This window comes from Tenrec ecaudatus, chromosome 10 (assembly GCF_050624435.1).
Source record: "Tenrec ecaudatus isolate mTenEca1 chromosome 10, mTenEca1.hap1, whole genome shotgun sequence".
Lineage (NCBI taxonomy): Eukaryota > Metazoa > Chordata > Mammalia > Afrosoricida > Tenrecidae > Tenrec > Tenrec ecaudatus.
The window spans coordinates 111,374,158-111,396,869 of record NC_134539.1 but is presented as its reverse complement, the minus strand read 5'-3'; the positions used below and the strand labels follow the sequence as shown (position 1 = coordinate 111,396,869).

Genomic DNA, 22,712 nt, shown 5'->3' with positions numbered 1-22,712 from the left:
GGCGGGCCCAGGGCCCCAGGCTCCCGCCTCCGCCGCGGGTGGCCGCTGACGTCAGGCAGGCGAAACCCGGGCCACGACGACGGGCGAGAGAGCGGAAGGGGAACAACTTTAATTTGTAGCTTTTCCCCGTCGGGGACCGGCGGCTGCGCGCGCGCTCGGACTGCCCGCGGAGAGGCGGGCGCCCCCTGGGCCCGCGGCGACGCGCGACGGGGACTCCCGGCCGGCAGGCATGTGGGACCCGCAGGAGTTCGAGCGCCACTGGCAGGCCGAGTTCCCCGGGGAGGCAGCCCCAGTCATGCGGCTCGACTCGGTGCCGGACATGGAGCGGGAGCTGGAGCGCTGCAAACTCAACCTGAAGCGCCTGCAACAGGTGCTGGCGGAGGAGAAGTTCAAAGTCGACTACCTGCAGGCCGCCCTGGGCGGCGCGGACGGCGGCAGCGGGGGAACCTCCCCTCGGGAGCGGGAGCCGCCGACGCGCGAGGCAGAGGACACCGCGGGCGGCAGCGGGGACCCCGAGGTGGCCGCAAAGACCGAGGGGTCCGCTCCCTACGTGTGCCTGGATCTGCCCACCTGGCCGGGGGCGGCCGGGGCGGGGGGCGCGGTGCGCAGCTTGACCGCCGCCATCCACCAGCAGCTGCTGCAGTCGCGCCTCCTCCTCCGGCCCCGGGAGGACTGCGCGCCCCCCGGCCACGGCCACGATGGCAGCGTTCCCGGCGCTCCGGCAGAAGAGCGGCCCTCCTCCGGGACCCGCTCGGGGCGGGGCTCGGAGGAGGGCGAGGCGGATGCCTCCGGCGCGGACGATGGGGGCGACAGCAGTGACCACGACTTCGAGATGGTGGATTTGAACGAGAAATTTGTCCTGGGCCACTTGCTCATGGCCCCCTGCCGCTTTGGGACCCGCGAGGAGGTTGAGAAGCCGACGCGAGGGAGCAGCCCCCACCGCTGGATGCAGCTGATCCCTGGGGGCCGGAAGCATCACCAGCGGCGGAGCCGGGACCTCGACCAGCTGGAGGCCGAAGGCAGGGACGGGCGGAGCTCGCCCTCCGCCTCGGAGGAGCGCCCCCGGCGCGGGGCGCGGGAGCACCTCCCCCAGTGGCGGCGCAAGAGGTTTCTGTGGGTGCCGGAGCGGGACTCTACGGGCCACAGCTCGCCGGAGAGGGTCAGCGACTACAGCCACAACAGCTCGGACCACGAGGACGTCTCTTCTGCAGGTAAGCACGCCCCACCCGGGACTGGTGACCCCCGTGTGATCCCTCCTTAGCAGAGCTTGCTGAGCCCGGGAAGAAGGGGCCTGTGTACCTATTTACCTGGAAGCTGCTGGCGGAAACTGAAAAAGGATCATGCAAAGTAATTTTGACTCCAGCGAGTTAATGAAAATGAGCCGTGCGCGCGGTCTGCCGAGCGCAGAGTGTGGTGGAATATTGGTTACCATCACGTCTGCAGACCATGGGGAGAATCTTTTCAGGCCCCAGCCTTTTTGCTCTCATAATTGCAGCGTTACTGCCCACCCCAACCCCACCCTTGCTCGGTCCCACCTCCTCCGAGCGGCCAGCTTTCTTAGCGAAGCAGGGGCTTTCCACAAGCTTCAGGGGTTCACTTTTTGCCCCGGATTCTTGGTGTGGAAATCTTAAGCCTCCACTTCAATTTCCAAACTTGTCTCATCTCCTCCCAGCCAGAGCTCACGCTCTGGGCACAGTAAACCAGCTTCTCACGCTGCAGATGGAGAACAGATTCTTCTCCTCCCCTTTGCTGACTCTGTCCTCCCTAGAAGGCTGTTCTCTGTCAGCTTCCTACCAGCCTGAACCTGAGCGGGAAGGGGAAGGTTTTAGAAGCATATAGGTTTTGAGCTGGCATGGGGCCCAGAGATCCTGTCTAGTCCAGGGTTTTCATTTGATAAAGGAGGAAACTGAAGCTCAGGAAGATGAAGTGTTTGTTGGACTGGGATGAGGCTTCCCCCACCCACCCCCACCCCTTGGGTCTCCTCTATCATCTGCTGTTCGCTGCACAGGGCCTGGTCTTAGTCACCTTTGAATCTTCTGTGGTCTCTTGTTAGCCTTGCAGTGAGCGATCACTCCATGTTTCTTGCATGACTAGGTAGATGCATTGAATTGAAAGTCTCCCAGCTACCCAGATCCTCCTAGGTCCCGGAATGGGAATGGGTGTATGTTGGAAAAGACAGGATGTACGGTGGCCTGAACTGTCCCCGTGCTGCTCTCAGGGTGGCCTCAGCCACAGGGAAAGCATTAATTGGGGTCTGGGTGGCTCAAGCCGACAGCAGAAACTTAAGGCGCCTTCCTGCTCAGGGAAGGAGGGGGTGGGTAGGGTGGAATCAGCTCTGCTGGGATTGATCCAAAATCTCCATTATTAGATTTTATCGGAGTGAGTTTGCATTTGAATGAAAAACTGTCCACTTTGCTAAAAGCGCATTTGGAAGGCCCAGCAAATCATCTGTTTTGATCAATTACGTGTATTCATTAGAAGAGATTGGCTGCTTTTCCCATAAGTAATACCATTGCCACCCATGCGCCAATGTGTTTTTATGTGTCCCTTTAACTTAAAGGAAGAGCTACAGATTTCCCTCTAGTGCCAACCTCTGGATGCCCTCAACGGAGGCTTCCCAAGTGGCCCCAGCTGCTTCAGAACTGGCTCCAATACTGCCTGCTGCCAGGTCCACACCAGCCATCCTGCCAGCTGTGGAAATGCACTGAGATTTCCTTAGGGATGCTGGCACCTAGGGCATCTGTGAGCAAGTTAGAAATCAGTTCTCCCCCTGGGCCAACCAGTTGTAAAAGGGGCTCCTGCTAGGTGGGTCGATGGCAAAAAGATCTCCTTCCTCTGATATGAAGACACCAGCCAGAGGATGTGTCTGCCCCCCACAGCTTTGACTGGTGCCTGGTCTGGATTTCAGCCCCCATTCTGGGCCCTTCTGTGGGCAAGCTCCTGTGGGGAAGCCCGCTCCAGCTGCATGGGGGAGCTCTGCCTCCTCACTCCAAAGCCTCCCCAGCGAGTGACTGCATGGAGCCGCAGGCCCACATGCCCGTTCATGTGTACACATCGACATATGTGCATGTCCATGTGCACACTGCCTAGGAAAAGGTGTCTTGGGGTTTTCACATGGTGAGTAGCAAGCAACCCACTGCAATCAGTGTGGCGTGGAGGGAGAGCATCCTGAGGCCTTCCTTAGCCTACCTATTTGACGATCTCCAAGTCCTCCTTCGTGCACTCTCCAGCCCTCTTCCCTGCTTTATTTTTCTCCATAGCCTCCACCCATCACCACTTCAGATGCGCCGATTTTACATGTGGACCTCACTCCACTGTCCGTCTCTCCCCAAGTGAACTAGGAGGGCAGGGAGTTTTGTGTCTCTCATTCACCAATACACGCAGCCAAAGGACAGTGCCTAACATGTCCACCCATATTTATGGAAGATATTTTTGAACCGTGGAAGAGAATAGAAAGCATCACAGAGCATTGCACCTGGTCATAATGGACAGTCTTCCGTTTACAAGCTTGTTTTTAATTATATACCGAATGTGTTTGTATGTCGATTGGGTGATGGTCTGTGCATGTATTTCTTGCTGTGGGTTGCCCCAAACACTTGAAAATATTGATTAAGCACCTGGACACTGAAGTTAGTCTGCTTGTGTGGCCTTCGGAGAAGCTCCTGGAACTGTTTGTATCTCGGTTTCTGCATCTGTAAAATGAATGGAACCCACAGCCGTTGCTCATCTCAGACCGATTCCATGAGGAGTAAACGGGGTGCTATTTCTAAAAGGCTTTGACTGGATCTTGGCACAGCTGTAGTTACAGAGCTTACCCCACCTCTCCCCGTTCGGTGGATGCTTCAAAGCTTGCTCTCAGATCATTCCGAATCAGAGATGCCTTGGTTTTTCATGACACATCTGCTTTTTCTAGCATGGTTCTGGCTCTTTCTAGAGTGTCCCGGGCAGCAGGGTGGGACCTGGGACAGTACAATAATCTGGGCTCATAATGCTCTTTTGCTGGGTTGGCACTTGTGTTATTGCTCCCGCCCCAGTGACAATGCTCACATTCATGGTCACTATTCAGAAATGCTCAGCCAAAGGTCGGATTTATTGGGCAATCGGCTTTGCATTGGTACCATGGTTCCAAGGAGAGGTAGCCCCAGGGGCCACGTGGATAAAGACTCCAGGGGCGTGAGTGGCCCCCGCTCTGCAAAAGGACCATTTTCTCTTAAATGAGAGTCAGATCAAAGCCAAATACACTTGTTTCTTTTATACACGTCATAGTCAAAATCAGGGTCTCAATAGAGAGATTGCCTTTGTGTTTCGATTTCTTCCTTTCAGCATCGCCTGGCGTTGGTTGGACCCAGGCAAGATTAGGCCATATCGGTATGGGGCCAAAGGTGGTGGTGTGAATGGGGACAATCCAAACCCCAAATCCACTACTTTCAAGTTAATTCTGACTCATAACAACCCTAGAGGACATAGTAGCACTGCCCCCGTGGGTTTCTGGAACTGTAATCTTTAGGAGAGCATGCACCAAACAAAAGGATGCTCACTGCCAGCAAGTCAATTCTGACTCATAACAACCCTAGAGGATAGGGTAGAACTGCCCCTGTGGGTTTCTGAGACTAACTCTTTTTTTTTTTTAACGTTTTATTAGGGGCTCATACAACTCTTATCACAATCTGTACATACATCAATTGTGTAAAGCACTCTTGTACATTCATTGCCCTCATCATTCTCAAAACATTTGCTCTCCACTTAAGCCCTTTGCATCAGGTCCTCTTTTTTTCCCCCTCCCTCCCAGCTTCCCTCTCCCTCATGAGCCCTTGATAATTTATAAATTATTTTGTCATATGTTGCCCTGTCCGACGTCTCCCTTCACCCACTTTTCTGTTGTCCGTCCCCCAGGGAAGAGGTCATATGCAGATCCTTGTAATCGGTTCCCTCTTTCCAACCCCCTCTTCCTCTACCCTCCCAGTATCGCCCCTCACACCCCTGGTCCTGAAGGTATCATCCACCCTGGATTCCCTGTTCCTCCAGTTCCTATATGCACCAGTGTACATCCTCTGCTCTATCCAGACTTGCAAGGTAGAACTCGGATCATGATAGTGGGGGGGGGGGGGAGCATTTAGGAACTAGAGGAAAGCTGTATTCTTATCGGTGCTACATCGCACCCTGACTGACTCATCTCCCTAGACTCCTCTGCAAGAGGATCTACAGAGGCCTACAAATGAGCTTTGGGTCTCCACTCTGCACTTCCCCCTTCATTCACTATGGTAAGATTTTTTTTGTTCTGATGATGCCTTATACTTGATCCCTTCGACACCTTGTGGTTGCACAGGCTGGTGTGCTTCTTCCATGTGGACTTTGTTGCTTCTGAGCTAGATGGCCGCTTGTTTATCTTCAAGTCTTTAAGACCCCAGATGCTATACCTTTTGATAGCCGGACACCATCAGCTTCCTTCGCCACATTTGCTTATGCACCCGTTTGTCCTCAGCGATCGTGTCATGAAGGTGTGCACCCAATGATATGATTTTTTGTTCTTTGATCTGAGACTAACTCTTTGCAGTAGTAGAAAACCTTGTCTTTCTCCCTCAGAGTGGCCGGTGGCTTCAAACTTCGGACCTTACGGGAACCATTACGTGTTACACCATGGGAAACACTATGTGTAACCAGTGTGCCACCAGTACACCTGTTATAAGAGCAGGCAGCTTTATCTTTCTCCTGTAGAACAGTTTGTGGCTTTGAACCGATGACCTTGCAGTTAGTAGCCTGATGCTTAATGTATTGTGAGTGGGGAAAAGTGACTGTGAAACCATGCTGGGGGGCAAGTAGACTGTGCTGGAGTCCTGGCTGTGCCTCTTAATCAGCTGTGAGACCTTCCCGAGCCCCAGGCTCTATCAGTGAGACAAGCATGACAAGAATACCCAGAGTCATAGAGCCAATGCTAACTCACAGTGTGCCAACTAGAAGAGTATAACTGTTCCTTGGGGCTTCTGAGACTGCAACTTGACAGCCGAGGTGGGGAGTGGAGGTTTGAGCCTCTGACCTTACGGTTAGCAGTCCACTTCTTCACCCCCCATGGCACCCCCAGAATAGCAAACACTCCCTGATGCTTACTGCCGGTGACAGCTCTTGTTCTCAGCATAGTCATTTAGCACAATAACTTCACGAGACAGGCCTGTTTATTGTTTCCATCATGCGTAGAGAAGCTTGAGGCCTGGAGAGTTTCAATAACCCCGTCCAAGTTCTTCCAGCTCAGAAGCTGCACTTAGGATCTGAACCCAGGTGTTCTGGCTCCAGAATCCGTGCTATTCTAGACTCAGCTGGACTGACACAAACGACAGCACCTACCTCGTAGGAGGGAGTCCCGGGCTGGTACACATGGCAACTCACTCAGCCGCTTCGCCCAGAGTTTGGAGGTTGGCATCTACTGACAGGCACCTGGGAATAAAGGCTCGGTGGTTTGCTTCCAAAACACTAGCTACGAAACACCCTAAGGGACGCATTTCACTCTGATGATATGCCCAGAGTCCCCATGAGTCAGAGGCCATTTGATGGCAGTGGGCGGTAACTGGGACCTCTCAGCATGGCTTGAAGGTGAAATGTCATGAATGATGTGGAGGAGTGAGCAGAGCACCTGGTGCCAAGGGCAGCTGGCTGCACATACATGCGACATTCACTATTACTTTTTGTATCACTAAAGTCCCCGGCAGGCCCCACTGTAGCCGCTTCTTTGATCAATTCCCAGGGCTCTGCATGCTAATGTGGGCCCAGGTGGACTCCAGCTCCCCTGAGGAGCCGACAGATGAACACCTGCTGCGTGGCAGCCCTTCCGCTCCACGCCTGGGTGCCCCGGAGCAGACACTGCTGCGCCCCTGCATGGGGAGGCCCTGGCCTTCCCCTTTCAAGTTTGCATGCCCTGCCCCACCCCTGCCCCCGGCGCCAGGTGCTGCTGTCCCGCTCTGGGGCTATGCCTCTCCTCTGCAGTGGGTGCGTGGCCACCCCGGGGAGGGTGTACACCCTGTGGTCCCATCAGCATACACCCCTCCACTGTTGGTTACTGTCTGGCCAATTGAGACTCAACAGCGGCCCATGCGTGCCGAGTGGGGCTGCTCCAGAGGGGGATTAAGGCTGTGCTCCCGTCAGCAGCCAATCTCCAGGCCTTTGTCGGAGGCCGCTCTGGGTGGGTTTACGCTTAACCGTCTGTTACACGTACGTTCTTCCGGCAAAACCCAGAAGACGCTTTTCGGAGTCCAGTCTCTGCTGGTCTCAGTTGCTCAGTTAAGATGCCAAGTCAATAGGGCTAATGTCTCAGACAGGTGACATTTTCTCCCAGAGGTCTTTACCTTTGCAGCTCTTGGGCTGCATTCATTCATTCTACTCAACAAGCATTTATTAAGGTCTCTCAGCCAGGCTCTGGATTACCAGCGAGCCATTCACATTACCATTCTGTTGTTTGCTCCCCTCGAGTGGGGTTACACAGTCATCAATGTTATCAGTTCCCCCGCCCCACCCTCTCTTCTTGGATCCTCAGGGAACCATTACTCCTGCTACAGTTTCTGAAGGGTTATCTGTCTTGACTTTCATGTATCAAACTATCTAATTATACAAATGAACATGCAGAAGTCTAACATGTTTAATGAGGTAAAACAAATAAAAACCATAAGTAAGGGGAGGGAATATTGTGAAGAACTAGAGGAGAGCTATGTTTTATCAGTACCATACTGCATATCTTGGATTTATTGTCCCTTCTGAGAGGGACTGTCCAATTATCTCAGAGGGGGGCTTTGGGTCTCCACTACATTCCAAGCCCTTCCTATCCATTTGGTTGCTTGTTTTTGAAGTCTGATCCCTATTTCCATCTACACTTCGTAATCACGCAGGCTGGTGTGCTCCTTCCATGTGGGCTTTGTTGCTTCTGAGCTAGATGACTGCTTGTTTGCCTTCAATCCTTTAAGACCCCAGACGCTGCATCTTTTAATAGTCGGGAACCATCAGTTTTCCCTGGCCTGTGTCTTCAGGGCCGTCGTCTGTAGCACTGTCATCTAGGAAGAGGACATTCTGTCTCGAGCTGAGGCCAGTGTGGTCCGGCATTCCTTAGCACAAGCAAGAACATCATTCCAGGACATATAGGGGCCCTGGGCATCAGCCTAGAAAGATCTCAGCGCTCTCTGGCAAATCACATCCCATTGTACTCTTGGTTTCCCATCTCTTCTTGACTTTGAATCCTCACGCCGGTTTCTCCCTTTGGCGTACCAGCTGTGAATTCCTTGCTTCCCTTTGGGCGTTGACACAGTTGTAGAGGCGAACACTTGGCGATTTCGACACCAGGCTCTCGAGTGGCCCTCTGGTTGCGGGTTCCTCGGCCAGCTCAGTGTCCCACTCCTCCACAGCCCAGTCGAGGCTCTTCTGTACACCCGACTGGTCACTGATTTCCTTTTTTACAGGGGGACCAAATCTATCATTGATTCCAAAATGCCGAGTGAGCTCGCCGCGCTGGGTTTCCCCCTTCCCGGGGCGTTAGTTGCTTTGAAACGGCTCTCCGTTGTTCAGTTTTCTGTCGCTGGGACGTCTTCCTCTTTTCCCTCTGAATCTTGAGGTTTCCTGTAAGGGGGCTTTTTGTGCAATTCTTGAAATGTATTCCGCATATTTAAGGCAGTCCCCGAAGGGCACTCTTCATCTGCATGGACATTTGCCTCTGTGCCCATCCTTGGCCGATCCGTTGGCAAGTCTGAGATTCTCGGCTTCTGCTCGTTGTTAGCTTCCTGCAAGGGACGCCCAGAGCACTCGGAGGTCGCTTGCCTTCAGAATCCCAGTCGACATCACTTTCTTGTAGGCCAGGGTAGTGACCCATTTCCACATCTCGTCCCTCAGGAGCCACTAGCCTGGCAGCCGTCTTAAGACCCTGAGACTGTGATGCTTTACCGGAGTAGAAAGCTCCATCTTCCTCTCGAGGAGCTGGTTGGTGGTTTCCAACTGCGGGCTTTGCGGAGAGTGGCGACTAGGGGGCGTTATGTAGAACCTCAGCGACGGTCCGGAATGAGAGGGACCTTCCAGAATCTGTGCTGCAGGTTCTGTCCAGAAACGAGGATCTGGAACTCCAAGACCAATGCAGTTGCCTCTGGGTCGCACGCAGCCAGCTCGAGGCAGCCCTGGGGTCTTTCAGACAGAGGTGCCCGGCCCGTTGAAATCAGAGTAGCAGACGCAGCAGACCGTCACGTATAACCTCATATAGCCATCCCAGTGAGAAGTCATGAGTTCCGTTTTATAGGCTCAGAGGAGGAAAGAATCTTATCCAAAGTCACCCAGCCAACATGCCATGGAGTCAGGATTTGAACTCTCGTCAGTCTATGAAAGCCGAGACTCTTAACTTCCCTGACAACCCTGGGCCAGGCAGATCAGAGGCTTCTAGATTTCTCAACTTGAGAGGCTCATTCGACTGCCACTTCAGTTTCCACCCTTCTACTCGATGAGGCTGTTTTCTCTTTCAAATTGTCATGGGGACATGTATTTCCTGCTAGATACTCATGTTGCTTAGCTCATTTGTAATCCGATGGGCTTTCTCTCCTTCCTGTTAGTGACTAATGAGATTGCGGGTCCAGGAAGAATTTCTTGAGTTCAGTGGACGTGTCTAAGCAACTAGAAGCATTACTTTTCAGCCATAGTTGTGTTGAAGTAATTTGGGGGGCAGGGGGTTGGGGGTGTGTTCTGATCACTGTTGTGGAGCGATATTAGAAAACGATAACACACAAGCCTTTGAGACACATGAGCTGGTCTGTGCTGAGATTCATTTGTCACCACAGTTGTTACGGTGTCACTGTGGGCTGGTTCCTTCAGTGCTTACCCCTCTGCGCCCCTAGCCCCCATCTCAGCACTGTCCATACCTCACACACACACCTCCGTCCACTAGAGCATCGTGGGTGGGCTTGCTTGACAATCCCCTCCTCTTGGACAAACAGAAAACCCAACCAGACCGGAAACGTTCAGCATCCTCTGGTGTTTCTTCCCAGGAAGACATGATTTCCACAGCACTCTGCCATGCCCTGAGGGCGCTGTGGGGTATGCATGGCAGTGTTAACCCGCAGGTGAGCAGTTCAAGGCCATCTGTTAGTCACTCCTTGGGAGGAAGATGGCGCTGTCAGCTCCCATAAGGATGTATAGCCTTAAGGATGTATAGCCTTGGAAACCCCATGCAGGGTTACTATGAGTCAGCGTCTACTCCGTGGTAGTGGAGCCAGGTGGTATTGTGGGTTCAGGGTTGGGCAGCGAATCACCAGGTTGGTAGTTCAAATCCACCAGCCCCACTTGGCAAGCGAAGCCTTCTAAAGGGTCGCTATGAGTTGTTCTTGAGATGTGCTTGAAATTCAGGTGGATTAGGCTGAAGGTCGTATTTTGGCTCTCATGAATGTGTTTTAATTTCCTTCAGTTTTAACCTGAACTGACGTATGAGCAACTGACGTATGAGCAATTGATGGTCTGTTCCACGGTCAACCCCTGGCCTGGTTTCAGCTGCTGATAGGAGGCTTCTTCTTCATCTCTTCCCACCGATGCGATCAACATGATTTCTGTGTCTTCCATCTGCAGAAGTCCATGTGTGTAGCCGCCTCTTGTGTTTTGAAAAAAGGTATTTGCTATGAGCAAGTTGTCAGGTTTGCAGAATTCTATCGTGCGCTCTCCAGCTTCATTTCTACTGCCAGGCCCAGGCTTTCCAATGACCCGGTCCTTCCTCTTTGTTTCCAACTTTTGATTGCATGTTCGATCAATTTCCAACTGAAGTTGTTGGGAGAAATCTTCAATTGCTTCATCACTAGCTTTGGTGGTTGGTGCTTTGTGTTAGTCTGAGTAAACCAGGGAAACAAATCCACAGAAACTCATATATGTATAAGAGAGAGTTTTTAAAAATTTTTTATTAGGGGCTCATACAACTCTTATCACAATCCATATATATACATACATCAATTGTATAAAGCACATCTGTACATTCTTTGTCCTAATCATTTTCAAAGCATTTGCTCTCCACTTAAGCCCTTTGCATCAGGTCCTCTTTTTTTTCCCCTCCCTCCCCGCGTTCCCCAAGAGAGAGTTTTATATAAAGAGTACGTGTACATTCAGAAAGCATCCCAACCCAGTGCTGCCCAAGCCCATAATTCCAACATTAGCCCATATATCGGACACCAATCTACAAAGTTCTCCTCAATCTCACAAAACACACGCAATGATGCTGACTGCAGGAGGAAAGCCAAGTCAGTGAATGTGTAAACATCTCAGTGCTGGCAGAGATCTCCACACGGCTGCTCCAGCACCCAGGGCTTCATTAGGGTAGGTCTCTGCGGTTTCTCCTCAGGGATGCCTTGCAGGAAGTGAGCCTTGCCAGCTGAAGCAGGGAACTGGCTAAGGCAGCTGCACCCTGGTCTGACCATCAGAAAGCAAGAGACCTGAGAACTCGAAAGGCGAGGTTCACCGAGCCATTTATTTCTCCACCCTTCAATTAACCCCACATGTGTTTATCAGTCAGGTTGGCACAATAAACCTTAACTATCTCACGTGTCGATAATCCTTTCACAGACAGCATTGTACTTTATGATGGCTTTTACAATGTCCTTTTTACTGCATTCCTCTTGATTGTGTTATTCCTGGCATAATAAATCCTATGACTTTCTGATTCAAAATGGCTATTACCAATCCATTTCAGCTCACTGGTGCTAGGAGACTGATCTTTATGCGTTTCATTTCATTTTCGACCGCTTCCAATTTTCCTATGTTCATATGTCATACATCCCGCGTTACAATCATTAGCAGGTTTTTCCAGCTGTTTCTATTTACCACAAATCGTGCCCCATCAGGAAATGAAGATCTGAAGGCTCCACTCCCGGAGGCTCCACTTCCACAGGATTTACAACATTCCCGACACCATGATAAACTTCCCTCTGAGAAACATCTCCTCCGTCACCTTCCAAGTGTCCTCTGGCACTGTCTTCCACAACGTTCTGCTCCCACCCTTTAGGCCTGCAGTCGCTGACAATGCTTTAAAGCTATGATAAGGTATTTAGTGGCTTCTTCCTCCCGAGTGGGGAGTTGAGTCTGTTCTTAGTCTGGAAGCTCAGCTGAGACCTGCTTGCTTTGGTGGCCCTGCTGGGATTTGAAATACCAGTGACATCGCTGCCAGCCTCCCAGCAACACACAAGCCGCCATCGTGTGACAAACAGACAGACACTGGTCAGTTTAGGTCAGACGGACCTGATGGCCCCTAACAACAAATCCAACTGGAGGGCAGCGAGGTTTCTTTATGTATTGGGCTCCGGATTGTTATGCTTTAAAGTGAAGGTCTTCATGCTTTTTCTTGGTTTTGACATCAGAGTACACTTGCCTTGTCTGGGGGGGAAAAAGTTGTTTGTTTTTATAGGGCTCTCGCAGGACCCTAACAATTATGTTAAGGACCTTACTGACCGTCACCAAGTTTCAGGCTCCTCTACAGAATGGGCATAAATGACCATAGGACTATCTCACGGACATGGTGTGACGCTGAAATGAGAGATGGTGTGCAAAGTGCATGGCACAGATCAGGGCATGTAAGCATTGAATACATCGTAGATGGTACCGTTACTGTTCTAAGCCCAGACGCGGTCAGTTGGCGGAACCAGGTCCCTGCTCTTCCCCATCTCTCTCCATGGTTCCCCCAAACCTCTGTTGAGTGGAAGTCTGCCCCCTTTGCTCCCTCCTCACTGCCCTTCCCGATTCTGAGATGTTTGCTTCTTGGGGCGTGGGGTGGGGAGAGGAGACGGGTCTGTCAAGTCCTGTGTGGTCCCTGGGTGGCCCTTCCCCAATCAAGTCCTGACTCCCTTGAGGTCTGTAAAACCATCACCTGCCTTCCCTTGTCTCCCCCGCCCCGCCCACTGCTCTCGGCCAACACACAGTTTGCCAGTGGCTTTCAAGGCCCCAGTCCCAGAGCCAAGCCCCTCCAAATGGAATCTTAGCTCACTTAATACTTGCTGCATATGGAAAAACCCGAATAACCAAGGCCTCAGCGAGATAGGAGTAGCTCTTTCCTATCAAAGGATTCCAGAAATAAGCAGGCCAGGATCAGCAAGGCAAGGAACTCTGAGATTGTCAGGAATGCAGACGTATCCTCCTGCTCCTGAGGATTGCCTCGTAGTTCCAGATGGCTCTCGAGATGCATTCAGTCACGTTCCAGGCAGAAGTTAGAAGTTAGATGGGGCGGTGGGGGGAGGGGGGCGACAGGCAGGAAAGGAAGGGCATAAGAGCCAGCAGCAGCTCTTGCCTGCCATGGAAGACACTTTCCTCGACATCTCCAACGACGATTTCTGTTGATACCTTCATTGCCACCTTGAGCTACAGGGGAGGCTGGGAAATGTAGTATTTCAGCTGGGCACACAGCCGTCTCAGAAGAAACAGGGGCTCTGTTATATGGGGAAAAAATGGAAGAATTGATATAGGGTATGGGCCACTAGCAGCCTCTGGCACAAGCTATTTCCAAAGACTGCAACCCATATTGTGGGTGTTTGAGGGAGCCCCGCGTTCGCACAATTGTCTTCTCACTGTGCTGTCTATTGATTCGTGGGCCCAGCGAACAAGTGACGATTGAGCCGCTGCTCTGTGCTTTCACGGAGCGACTGTGAAGCGTGGCTCTCCAACTGAGAGGCCCTGTGGCTTCAGTGGCCTCTCTCCCCGGAATGTTGCTCCCGGGCCCGGGCTCATGGCAGACACTTGAGAAGCGCGTGCTGCCTTTGGAATAGTCCCGGATGAGAAAGGGCGGCCCTCCCCTGCCGGCTTAGTGCCAGGCCGGGCATTTCTGGTTGTGTCGGGTTTGTTCGCAGCTGCTTGGTCCGGTTCTGAGGCCCCGGGACGAGGAGGGCGGGGTGGGCCCTCTGGACATGCAGGGCTGCCGTGGGGCCACGTGGATTTGTCCAGGTGGTGGGGCCCATTGGGCTGTTTTGGAAACTGAACTCTGTTTGGAAACCACGCAGGGATGGTGAACAGAAAGCTCTGTGCCCCCCTGATTTTCTGGCCGCTTCCCCCCTCCCCCCACTCCATCTGTGAAGTTGTGTTTACACCATGTGACACTCCTTTGTTACTGCTGCACTGAGCTGTCCCCACCGAGTCAGCCTGCCCGAAGCAGCGTCGTGGGCTTCTGCTCAGCTTCAGCTCGTGCCGTCTTTCCATCTGATCCTTGCTGTTGTCCATCCTTGCTGTTGTCTGCTGGAGACAAGTCTGTCTGAAGGGAGCTTGCCCTGCCTGCATCTGCTGGGGAAATGATTTAAAACTTTCCCCCTGCTGTTCGGCAGGGAAGGGACCAGCATATATTTAGCACCTGCTCCAGGCAAGGTGCCCTGGTAAGTGCCGTGCCCACGCCAGGGCCTGTAGAAGTCGGGTCAGTCTGGGGAGCCATTTCCTGCTGGGCTCATTAACAGAGCGGGAAATGGAGGCGGCGACCAGTGAGCACACACATGTGTGATTGGCCAACTGCTTCGGGCGAAGTGCTGAGGCTGTTGCTATGAGGGCCTTCCCCCCGTTTAAACCGCGTGATCAGCTGCTTCTTTATGGAGAGACAATGTGTACAGAATAACACGCGCCCTTGTGAAGTGGTCAGGGACTTGTAGTCTGTTCACCACCTTGTGCAAGCATCCAGGTAAGACCAGTGACTCTCAAAGTCACCCCGACTCATGGCGGCCCAGGGGGGCCAGAGGTGAGCTCTGTGGGATTGCCGACGACTGGGTTTTCTCCAGAAGTACATCACCAGGACTCTCTTATGAAGCACCTCTGCGTGTATTTGAACGTACAACTTCTGGGTTAGCAACAGAGTGTGTTGACACTACCCAGGGACCCCAGCAATACCCTACTTATGTTTCTATATTTGAGAAGAGGCAGAATAGAACATTCCAAGTTGGAGGCTCAGTGGGCCCCTTCCTGCTGCCCTGGGGCTATGGTTGGCCTGGTGGGAGGGGTCCTTGTTCTGGCCTGTGTCTTGTCTTTATAGTCCCAGAATTTCAGTGCCAGGCATACACAAGGTGCTTCGTGACCGTTCCTGAGTACCCGTCCCTTCATCTCATCACCCCTCAGCCAGGACACTGCAGTAACCCGTCCTGTCCTGAATCTTCCCGCTGCCAGCTCTTTCAGTTAAGCCCAAGGAAGTGCTCTAACGCCTACATGGGAATCATGCGCCCATTTATACTCTTCGTGGTTCTGTCACCTTCGTGGTTTCTGTCACCTGAGCTCCTGAGATGTGCCCTTTGTGATCTGGTCCACCCTCACACCCATCTCCTCCTCCCCCCGCACATGCGTATGGTTATGCTCCAGCGGTGCTGAGTGTTTGCACGCTCATTCCTCTCCCGTTTCCTGGAATGCCTTTTCTAGATTTTTCCATGTGACAAACTCCTACTTACCCTTCAGGTCTCAACAAGAGTTGACCTCCTCTCTGATTCCTGGGTAGACCTGGGAGCGGGGCCTCAGGACTGCAAGGGAACAAAATGCACCCCCCACAAATGTCCACTTCTCAACCTCTAGGAGCCCTGGAGAGGGGGACCCTGTCGGTGTTTAACTTAAAGACTGGAATGGGGAGGTTGTTCCGGATTCTCGGGCGGACCTTTTGTCACCACAAGCATCTTTTAAGATGAAAAGAAGGTGGAAGAAGGGGTCAGAAGAGCCTCAGTGGGAGGACCCACCCTCTGTTGCTGGCTTGGGAGACCAGAAGGGACTGAGAGCCAAGGACTGCTGTGGGAAATTCCTAGGACAGTGGTTCTCAACCTTCCTAAGGCCTCAACCCCTTAAGACAGTTTCTCATGTTGTGGTGACCCCCAACCATAAAATTATTTTCATTGCTACTTCATCACTCTGATTTTGCTACTGTGATGAATCGTCATGATATGCAGGATGTCTTTTCATTGTTACAAATTGAACATCATTAAACATAAGGAAAGCACAGTGATTCATCGCAAAACAATATGTAATTCAAGGATCCACATGTGACCTCTTCCCTGGGAGAGGGACAGCAGAGAAGGGGGGGGAGGGGAGACTCCGATAGGGCAAGATATGACAAAATAACGATGTATAAATTACCAAGGGCACATGAGGGAGGGGGGAGAGGGGAGGGAGGGGAAAAAAAAAAGAGGACCTGATGCAAAGGGCTTAAGTGGAGAGCAAATGCTTTGAGAATGATTGGGGCAGGGAATGTATGGATGTGCTTTATACAATTGATGTATGTATATGTATGGATTGTGATAAGAGTTGTATGAGTCCCTAATAAAATGTAAAAAAAGAAAAGAGGAGAAAAAATGATTAGGGCAAAGAATGTAAAGATGTGCTTTATACAATTGATGTATGTATATGGATGGACTGTGATAAGAGTTGTATGAGCCCCTAATAAATTGTTAAAACAAAACAAAAAAACAATATGTAATTACATACTGTGAAATATTTATGTGTTTTCTCATGTATTAGGCGACCCCCTGTGAAAATGTCATTCGACCCCCAGTTGGGTCACGACCCACAGGTTGAGAACCACTGCCCTAGAACCCGCAAAAGTCAAGAAAATGACTTCTCCCGTCGAGTGTGTAGAATGACCGAAGCCATAGACCAGCGCCTTGACTTGAACCCCGTCAGACCCATTCTGAACCCTTGCCTCCAGAACTGTTAGAAAACAAAACCAAATCAAAGCCGTGGCGTTGATTCTAGCTCTTAGTGACCTTGCCTGTCAGAGGAGAGCTGCCCCCACTGGGGTTCCAAGGCTATAAACCTTGAGGGGAGCAGGCGACCCCCACTTTCTCCCCCAGAGCTTTCCTTAATCAGAATACTTCAATCCCAGGAGAAAATAAATCCACGTTGTGCGAAACCGTTAACGTGGTGGTGATTTGTCCCAGCAGCAAAAGAAAACGAACCAAAGGCTTAACCAGGCAGGGGTTTGTTTTCCTGATATTAAAAAAAAGACAAAACCTTCCTGGGGTGAGTGGTCCAGAGCCGGTCTGATGACTCAGCTGTGCCCCAGGGTCCCAGGCTGCTCTCCATTACCAGCAGGATGACCTTGGTCCTCTTGCCGCTTCCTTGGATTCATCTTTTAGCAGTTGTAGGGGCGTGTGAGTCACGTCCCCTGGTTTCACTACAGTAACAAGAGTTATGCAGTCGGCACCGCAGTCGACTGTAGACTGTGTTCTTTCCTGTCCGCATTATTATTAGCTCCCCGTGACTCCTGCCTCGCCAAAACCTTAAGGGACTATTCATCTGTAGATTACCTATTCGGTTGCCTCAGATGAAACCAGGATAAAATACCACAGCTGCTTCCACAGGTGGGAACTGGGGCTGGGGAGGCAAACATCTGGAAAGGGCTAAAGTGAGCATGCTGCCCTTTAAACCATCTGCCTGGGCGTCCTCCCCGGCCTCTGTGAGCGTGTGCTTGGCCTCGTGCTCATTGTTCAATGCAAGAATTTTGCTCTTCAGCCTCCCTAGCAATCTCTACAGAAGCAGATGTCACCCCTCTCTCCCGCAGAGCCACCGGTGAGTTGGAACTGCTAACCTCTGCGTTAGCAGCTAAGCACTTTGACCTCTAGCCACCAGGACTTAGTTGGTGGGAAGATGATGGGTGGTCAAGAAAGCAAATGAACTGCCCTTGAGTTGATGCTGACTCAGAGCAAACCTATAGGTTCTCAACCTGTGGGTCACGACCCCTGGGGCGGGGTTGAGTGACCTTTTCACAGGGGTCACCCGATTCATAGCAATAGCAAAATGACAGTGATGAAGTAGCAATGAAAATAATGTTATGGTTGGGGGGTCACCACCACATGAGGAACTGTCTGAAAGGGTCGTGGCATGAGGAAGGTTGAGAACCGCCGCTATAGGACAAGGTAGGTCTGTCCCTGTGAGTTTCTGAGACCCTAACTCTGTATAGGAGTGAAAAGCCCCATCCAACTTCCAAGTAATGGCTGGAGGTTTTTAACTCTGGGCCTTTCGGATCCCAGCCCAATGACTAACCACTAGGCCACCAGGGCGGGGTGGGGGCCGTGAGAGGGACATTGACATTACTGTAACGGTAGCAGTAGTAAGAGTGATCATTAACATGCGTGGAACACTCAGGATGGCTACTGTTGGGTGCTGTTGGGTCAGTTCCAAGCCGAAGTGACCCCTGTGACAGAACAGAACTGCCCACTGAGGGTTTTCTTGGCTGTCAACATTTTTTTTTTCATTTCAAATGCATTTTATTTTTTCAATAATCCCAGCAGCACTGGCTCTGAGAAATTCCCATCCGGTACCCTAGCAGAGAGCTCTGAAAACCAAAACCGCCTGTCATTTTTATGGAAGCTGGTTGTTAGGTCGTTTTTCCACAGCTGGGTTCGAACCAACGACTTTTCGGTTAGCAGCGAGCATTTAACTATTGCACCTTTACTTGTGTTATCTCAGGCATCCTTTTAAGCATTTCGTGTGGATTGTCCCGTTTCAGAAGTCCCTACTAGTGCCTCTGAAGAAAGCCCTAGCGACCAGCTTCCGGAAGGTCGCAGCCAAGACCGCCCTCTGGTGCCCGCGTTGACTCGAGGGCAGAGAGTTGGGCTTTGAGCTAGATGAGGGAAGGCTGGTGGGTCAGAACTCAGAAAGAGACCGGGCTTGCTGGTTGGATGGAGGCTGGTGGAACTTCCAAGGCTGTGGCCCTTGACCTTGTTAGACTAATCAACCATGTAAGATGAAAAGGGCAGCATTTACCCAAAGACAAAGTTCGGAAGGTCGGGAAAGGAGGCAGGATGGAAACAGGAACCCCAGGGAGGAAGTGGCCCAGACATAAGTCATGGTATAGAGAGGGCATTGCGATGGACAAGTTGAATCGGAACGTGCACCAAATGTTGACTATAAACCTGTGATCTGTTCTGTATCCTTTCATCTAATTCATGAGAAAATGGTGTTTTTTTTTTAAGTTTGTGGAACAATGTCATTAAAAGATATTGGAATTTTCCCTAGAAATTTTTTTCCCCCAAAACCACTTTATTGGGAGTGAATACCAATATTATATAAATCCACAGCTCAATCGCAGCAAGTCGGGTTATACAGCTGCCACCACAATCAAGTTCAAAACACTTTCTTCCTTCTTGAACCCCTTGGATCAACTCCCCTTTATCTCCCCTCGCCCACCGTACCCCAGGAAGCCTTATTCTGCTTGTCTCTATAGACTCATCACTCTTGGGTTTCATATGCCAAAAAAAACAGAAAGCCATGTCACAAAAATTCAAGAGGGCTACCCACAATGACAAAATGCATGAAAGATAAACCCCGATATGAAAAACAAACCAAAAACCACAGAAAATGTTGAAAAACAGATCAGGCCCAACGTGTATCAGAGGGGGATCGAGTAACAAGGTTTTCACCATCGAAGTGGGGTTTGTCATTCTGAACAACTACAGTCTAATACTCTCTGTTTGGTAACCAGAATATTCCCATCCCTCCGCTGGGAATAGAGGGAAATCACCGGAGGCGTACTTCCTGTTGCAGATCTCACGGCTTCCACTGTCACTGATAGATCAGAATCTCTCCCTCCATCACCTTCGGGCTACATGATTTACAATCCTTGGGTCATGGGTGTTGGTGTGCTTCTTCCATGTGGACTTAGTTGACATCTTACGTAGATGGCTGCTTGCTTGGAAACAAGCCTTTAAGACCCCAGATGCTATTCTGACAGTCGGGCACCATCTAATTTCTTCACCACACTTTGCTATAGCACCATATCTTCTGTGTTCCCTTCCTGAGGGCGAGTATGGAGTAGGGCCATGAGGTAAGAACGAATTGTTCATAAGTTGGAGCTAAGATTTAGTGCGAGCCCGAAATTCATTCCTGGACCTATGTTTTTCATCTGCCTTTGGATCCCCTTGGAGACGTCCTTGTTAATTTGTGGAAGAGCGTCTTCTCAATCACCTCCCTGGAGCAGAAAGATCTGTTAGTGTTGTCATTAATAAATAAAACTTTTGAAGCACCCTCGTATTAGTAGGCAGACAGAGCAGTGTGAGGGGCTTCTGGGGGGACTTGAAGGAGCCGTGGTCGTGTAGTGGGTTCGAGGTTGGACTGATGACTGAAAGGTTGCCGGTTTCAACAATGAGGCATTCTGCTTCTGTAAAGATTTACAGCCTCTGAAGCCCAACGAGCCAGTTTTGCTTTGTCCTGTGGGGTCATTGTGAGTCGGAATCCACTTGGTGGCAGTGTATTATTGGGTGCACTTGACATCCACCAACCTTTGGATCGGTTGCCCAGCTTGTTAACCATCTGCACTGCCCAGGTACTTACACATGCTGACCCACCCCCTGCAAACACAAACACAAACAAACACAAACCCACGGCCATCGAGTTGATGCTAACCCACAGTGGCCTTACACACTATGCCCAGGATTTCCAAGGCTGTAACTCTTTACGGAAGCACACAGTCTCATCTTTCTCTTTCAGAGTGTCAGGTGTCTTTGAACAGCTGACCTTACCGTTTGCAGCCCAGCGCCTAATTTTCAGTGTCCCCGGGGCTCCTTGATTACACACTCACTGCCATGGTGACCAGATAGGCCCCTGTGAGTCTCCGAGACTATAACTATGAGAGTAAAAGATTTGTCTTTCTCCTTCAGATGGGGCTGGTGGTTTGGAGCTGCTGACCTTGAGGTTAGCAACCTAATGCATAACCATCGAGCTACCAGGGCTCTATGACACACATAGTTCACTTTAATTCTCAGTAGTCCCATGAGGCGCAGTATTGTCGTTCCCATCCCATGTTAATTCACCTAGTGACATTGAGTCACTTGCCCCGCGTCACACAGCCAATACTTAAGACAGAGCGCGCACTGGAACCTCATTCCTCCGGATCCAAAGTTTGTGCTCACTCTACTCCATCTTGCCATAACCACCTCTGCAGGCTGCAGTTCTAAAAGTAGGTCATTGGATTAGATGATTTCCCAGCCCTTAAGGTTATGAACCCAGTCAATTGGATGAGCTCGGACTCGGTGCCAAGTAGTGGTTAAGATCCTGGCTTTAAATTGCCTGGCTTTGACCCTGACGGTGCAGTGCTTCAGCACTGGGCTCCAACCTAAAGGTTCATGTTCAGATCCACCAGCTGCTTCATCCCTTGGGAGGAAGATGAGACTCTACCGCTGTGAAGATCAGAGCCTTGGGAAACCCTCTCAGGAAGTTCTCCTCTGTCCTAGGGACGGACGCATGGTGAGTCAGAGTCAGCCCAGCAGCTGTGGGTTTGGGTTTGGATTAGGCTGGGAGCTGCTGCTGCTTCTTTTTTGGAGCTTCTTCTTATTTTGTGCCCATAACACAAAATGTACTTTACCTCTCTGTAAACCTATTTTCTCTCCTGTCCAAGGGGGTTGGTTATACCTCTCCTGGCTCTTACAAAAATTAAGTAAAACAACATGCAGGAACCATGTGCATGTAGCACAGGATCTGACGCACAGTAAGCTCTCTGCATGCAAACAGCGGCTGGTGAGAGGGCCAAGAACATCCTGGCTAGGACCTCTGCCTGCGCTGGGATCCCAGCCTTGCCTCTTAACTGATGTGTGACTGGACTGGGGCTAGTGATGATAAGATGAACAACACAACACCCCAATGCACTGCCATTGTGTCAATGCTGACTCATAGTGACCCTATAGGACAGGAGGGAACTGCCCCCCTGTAAGTTACCAAGACTGCATATGCTCCTGAGAGTAGAAAGCCCTGTCTTTCTCCCAGGGAGCTTTCACTGCTTATGAGACTAGAAAGCCCTGTCTCTCTCTCTCTCTCTCTCTCAGGAAGTGGCTGGTGGTTTTAAACTGCTGATCTGGCAGATCCGCAGCCCAACGCATAACCACCACCCCACCAGGGTTCCTAATGATATGATAACAATACCTAATGAAGTTGGCATGAAGTTTAAATAAATCAATACAATGAAAGCACTTAACCCAGTGCCTGGCCCCTAGTAATCTCTCAGCATGTGCTGGTTAATTGTATCACCATCAGGCGTCACAAGTATGGAAATAAGACTGCAGGGGTGAAAAGAAATGCTATCTTGCTCTTCCCGCTGTCTGCTTCCATCCTTAATTTGAAACCCGAGGCGGCTGGAAATCTTGAATAATCCAGGAGCCAGCGCATCCAATTACGGAGCCTTCCAGCTGCAGTCTGGGCAGGAAGGTGAGGGGGCTGGGCCTGCGGTTGGTCTTCCTAATGGATAAAGCCCTGCTTGGTATGCAGCTGCCTTGTCTTCCCTTTGGCTGCATAATTGCATCTTTTTGTTTCATTTTAAGGTAGCTTGAGGAATTCAGAGCCACTCCTGCTGACAGCTGGGAGCCCCCCCCTCCCTCCACCAGCAGGTCATGTCTCTAATGAGCCTCTCTGGTGCTCTTCCTCAGGAGCGGTGGGGTACACGCTGAGCCCGTGCGCACATCCCACTTGGGCCACCACGTCAGGCTCAGTGGGGCCACCACCCTGGCGTCCTCATGACTCCAAAGGGCATGGGGCTCCTTCCTGAATGCAGAGCTTGTTGGTGACCTCTGTGGGCAGGCAGTGAGAAAACAGAAATTAATTATTCATGTCTGGGGGCCTGAAGAAGCTGTTGTCTCCAACATGACTGCCTTCTGGCCACCAGGCCCAGAATTCCCCGGGGCTTTTGAACAGACAGAAGATGGGGCAGCCTGTGGAGACAGCTGTTCCCAAACTGGCATGGCCAGTGGCCAGCCCAGCCTGTGAGCCATTGGCTGATATGTGACCTTGGGGTTGCAATG

The 22,712-nt window shown here is 51.2% G+C and overlaps 1 protein-coding gene across 1 annotated transcript in view; it reads left to right on the top strand.

Annotated features, from left to right (window-relative positions):
* Positions 1–214: 214 nt before the first annotated feature.
* The window catches only part of ABR (ABR activator of RhoGEF and GTPase), a 216,054-nt gene continuing 193,556 nt past the window's right edge, over positions 215–22,712 (top strand). The window contains exon 1 of the mRNA XM_075561252.1: positions 215–1,211. Within this exon, the coding sequence (XP_075417367.1) occupies positions 230–1,211 (982 nt within the window). The 5' untranslated portion in view covers positions 215–229. The remainder of the gene's footprint in view (positions 1,212–22,712) is intronic.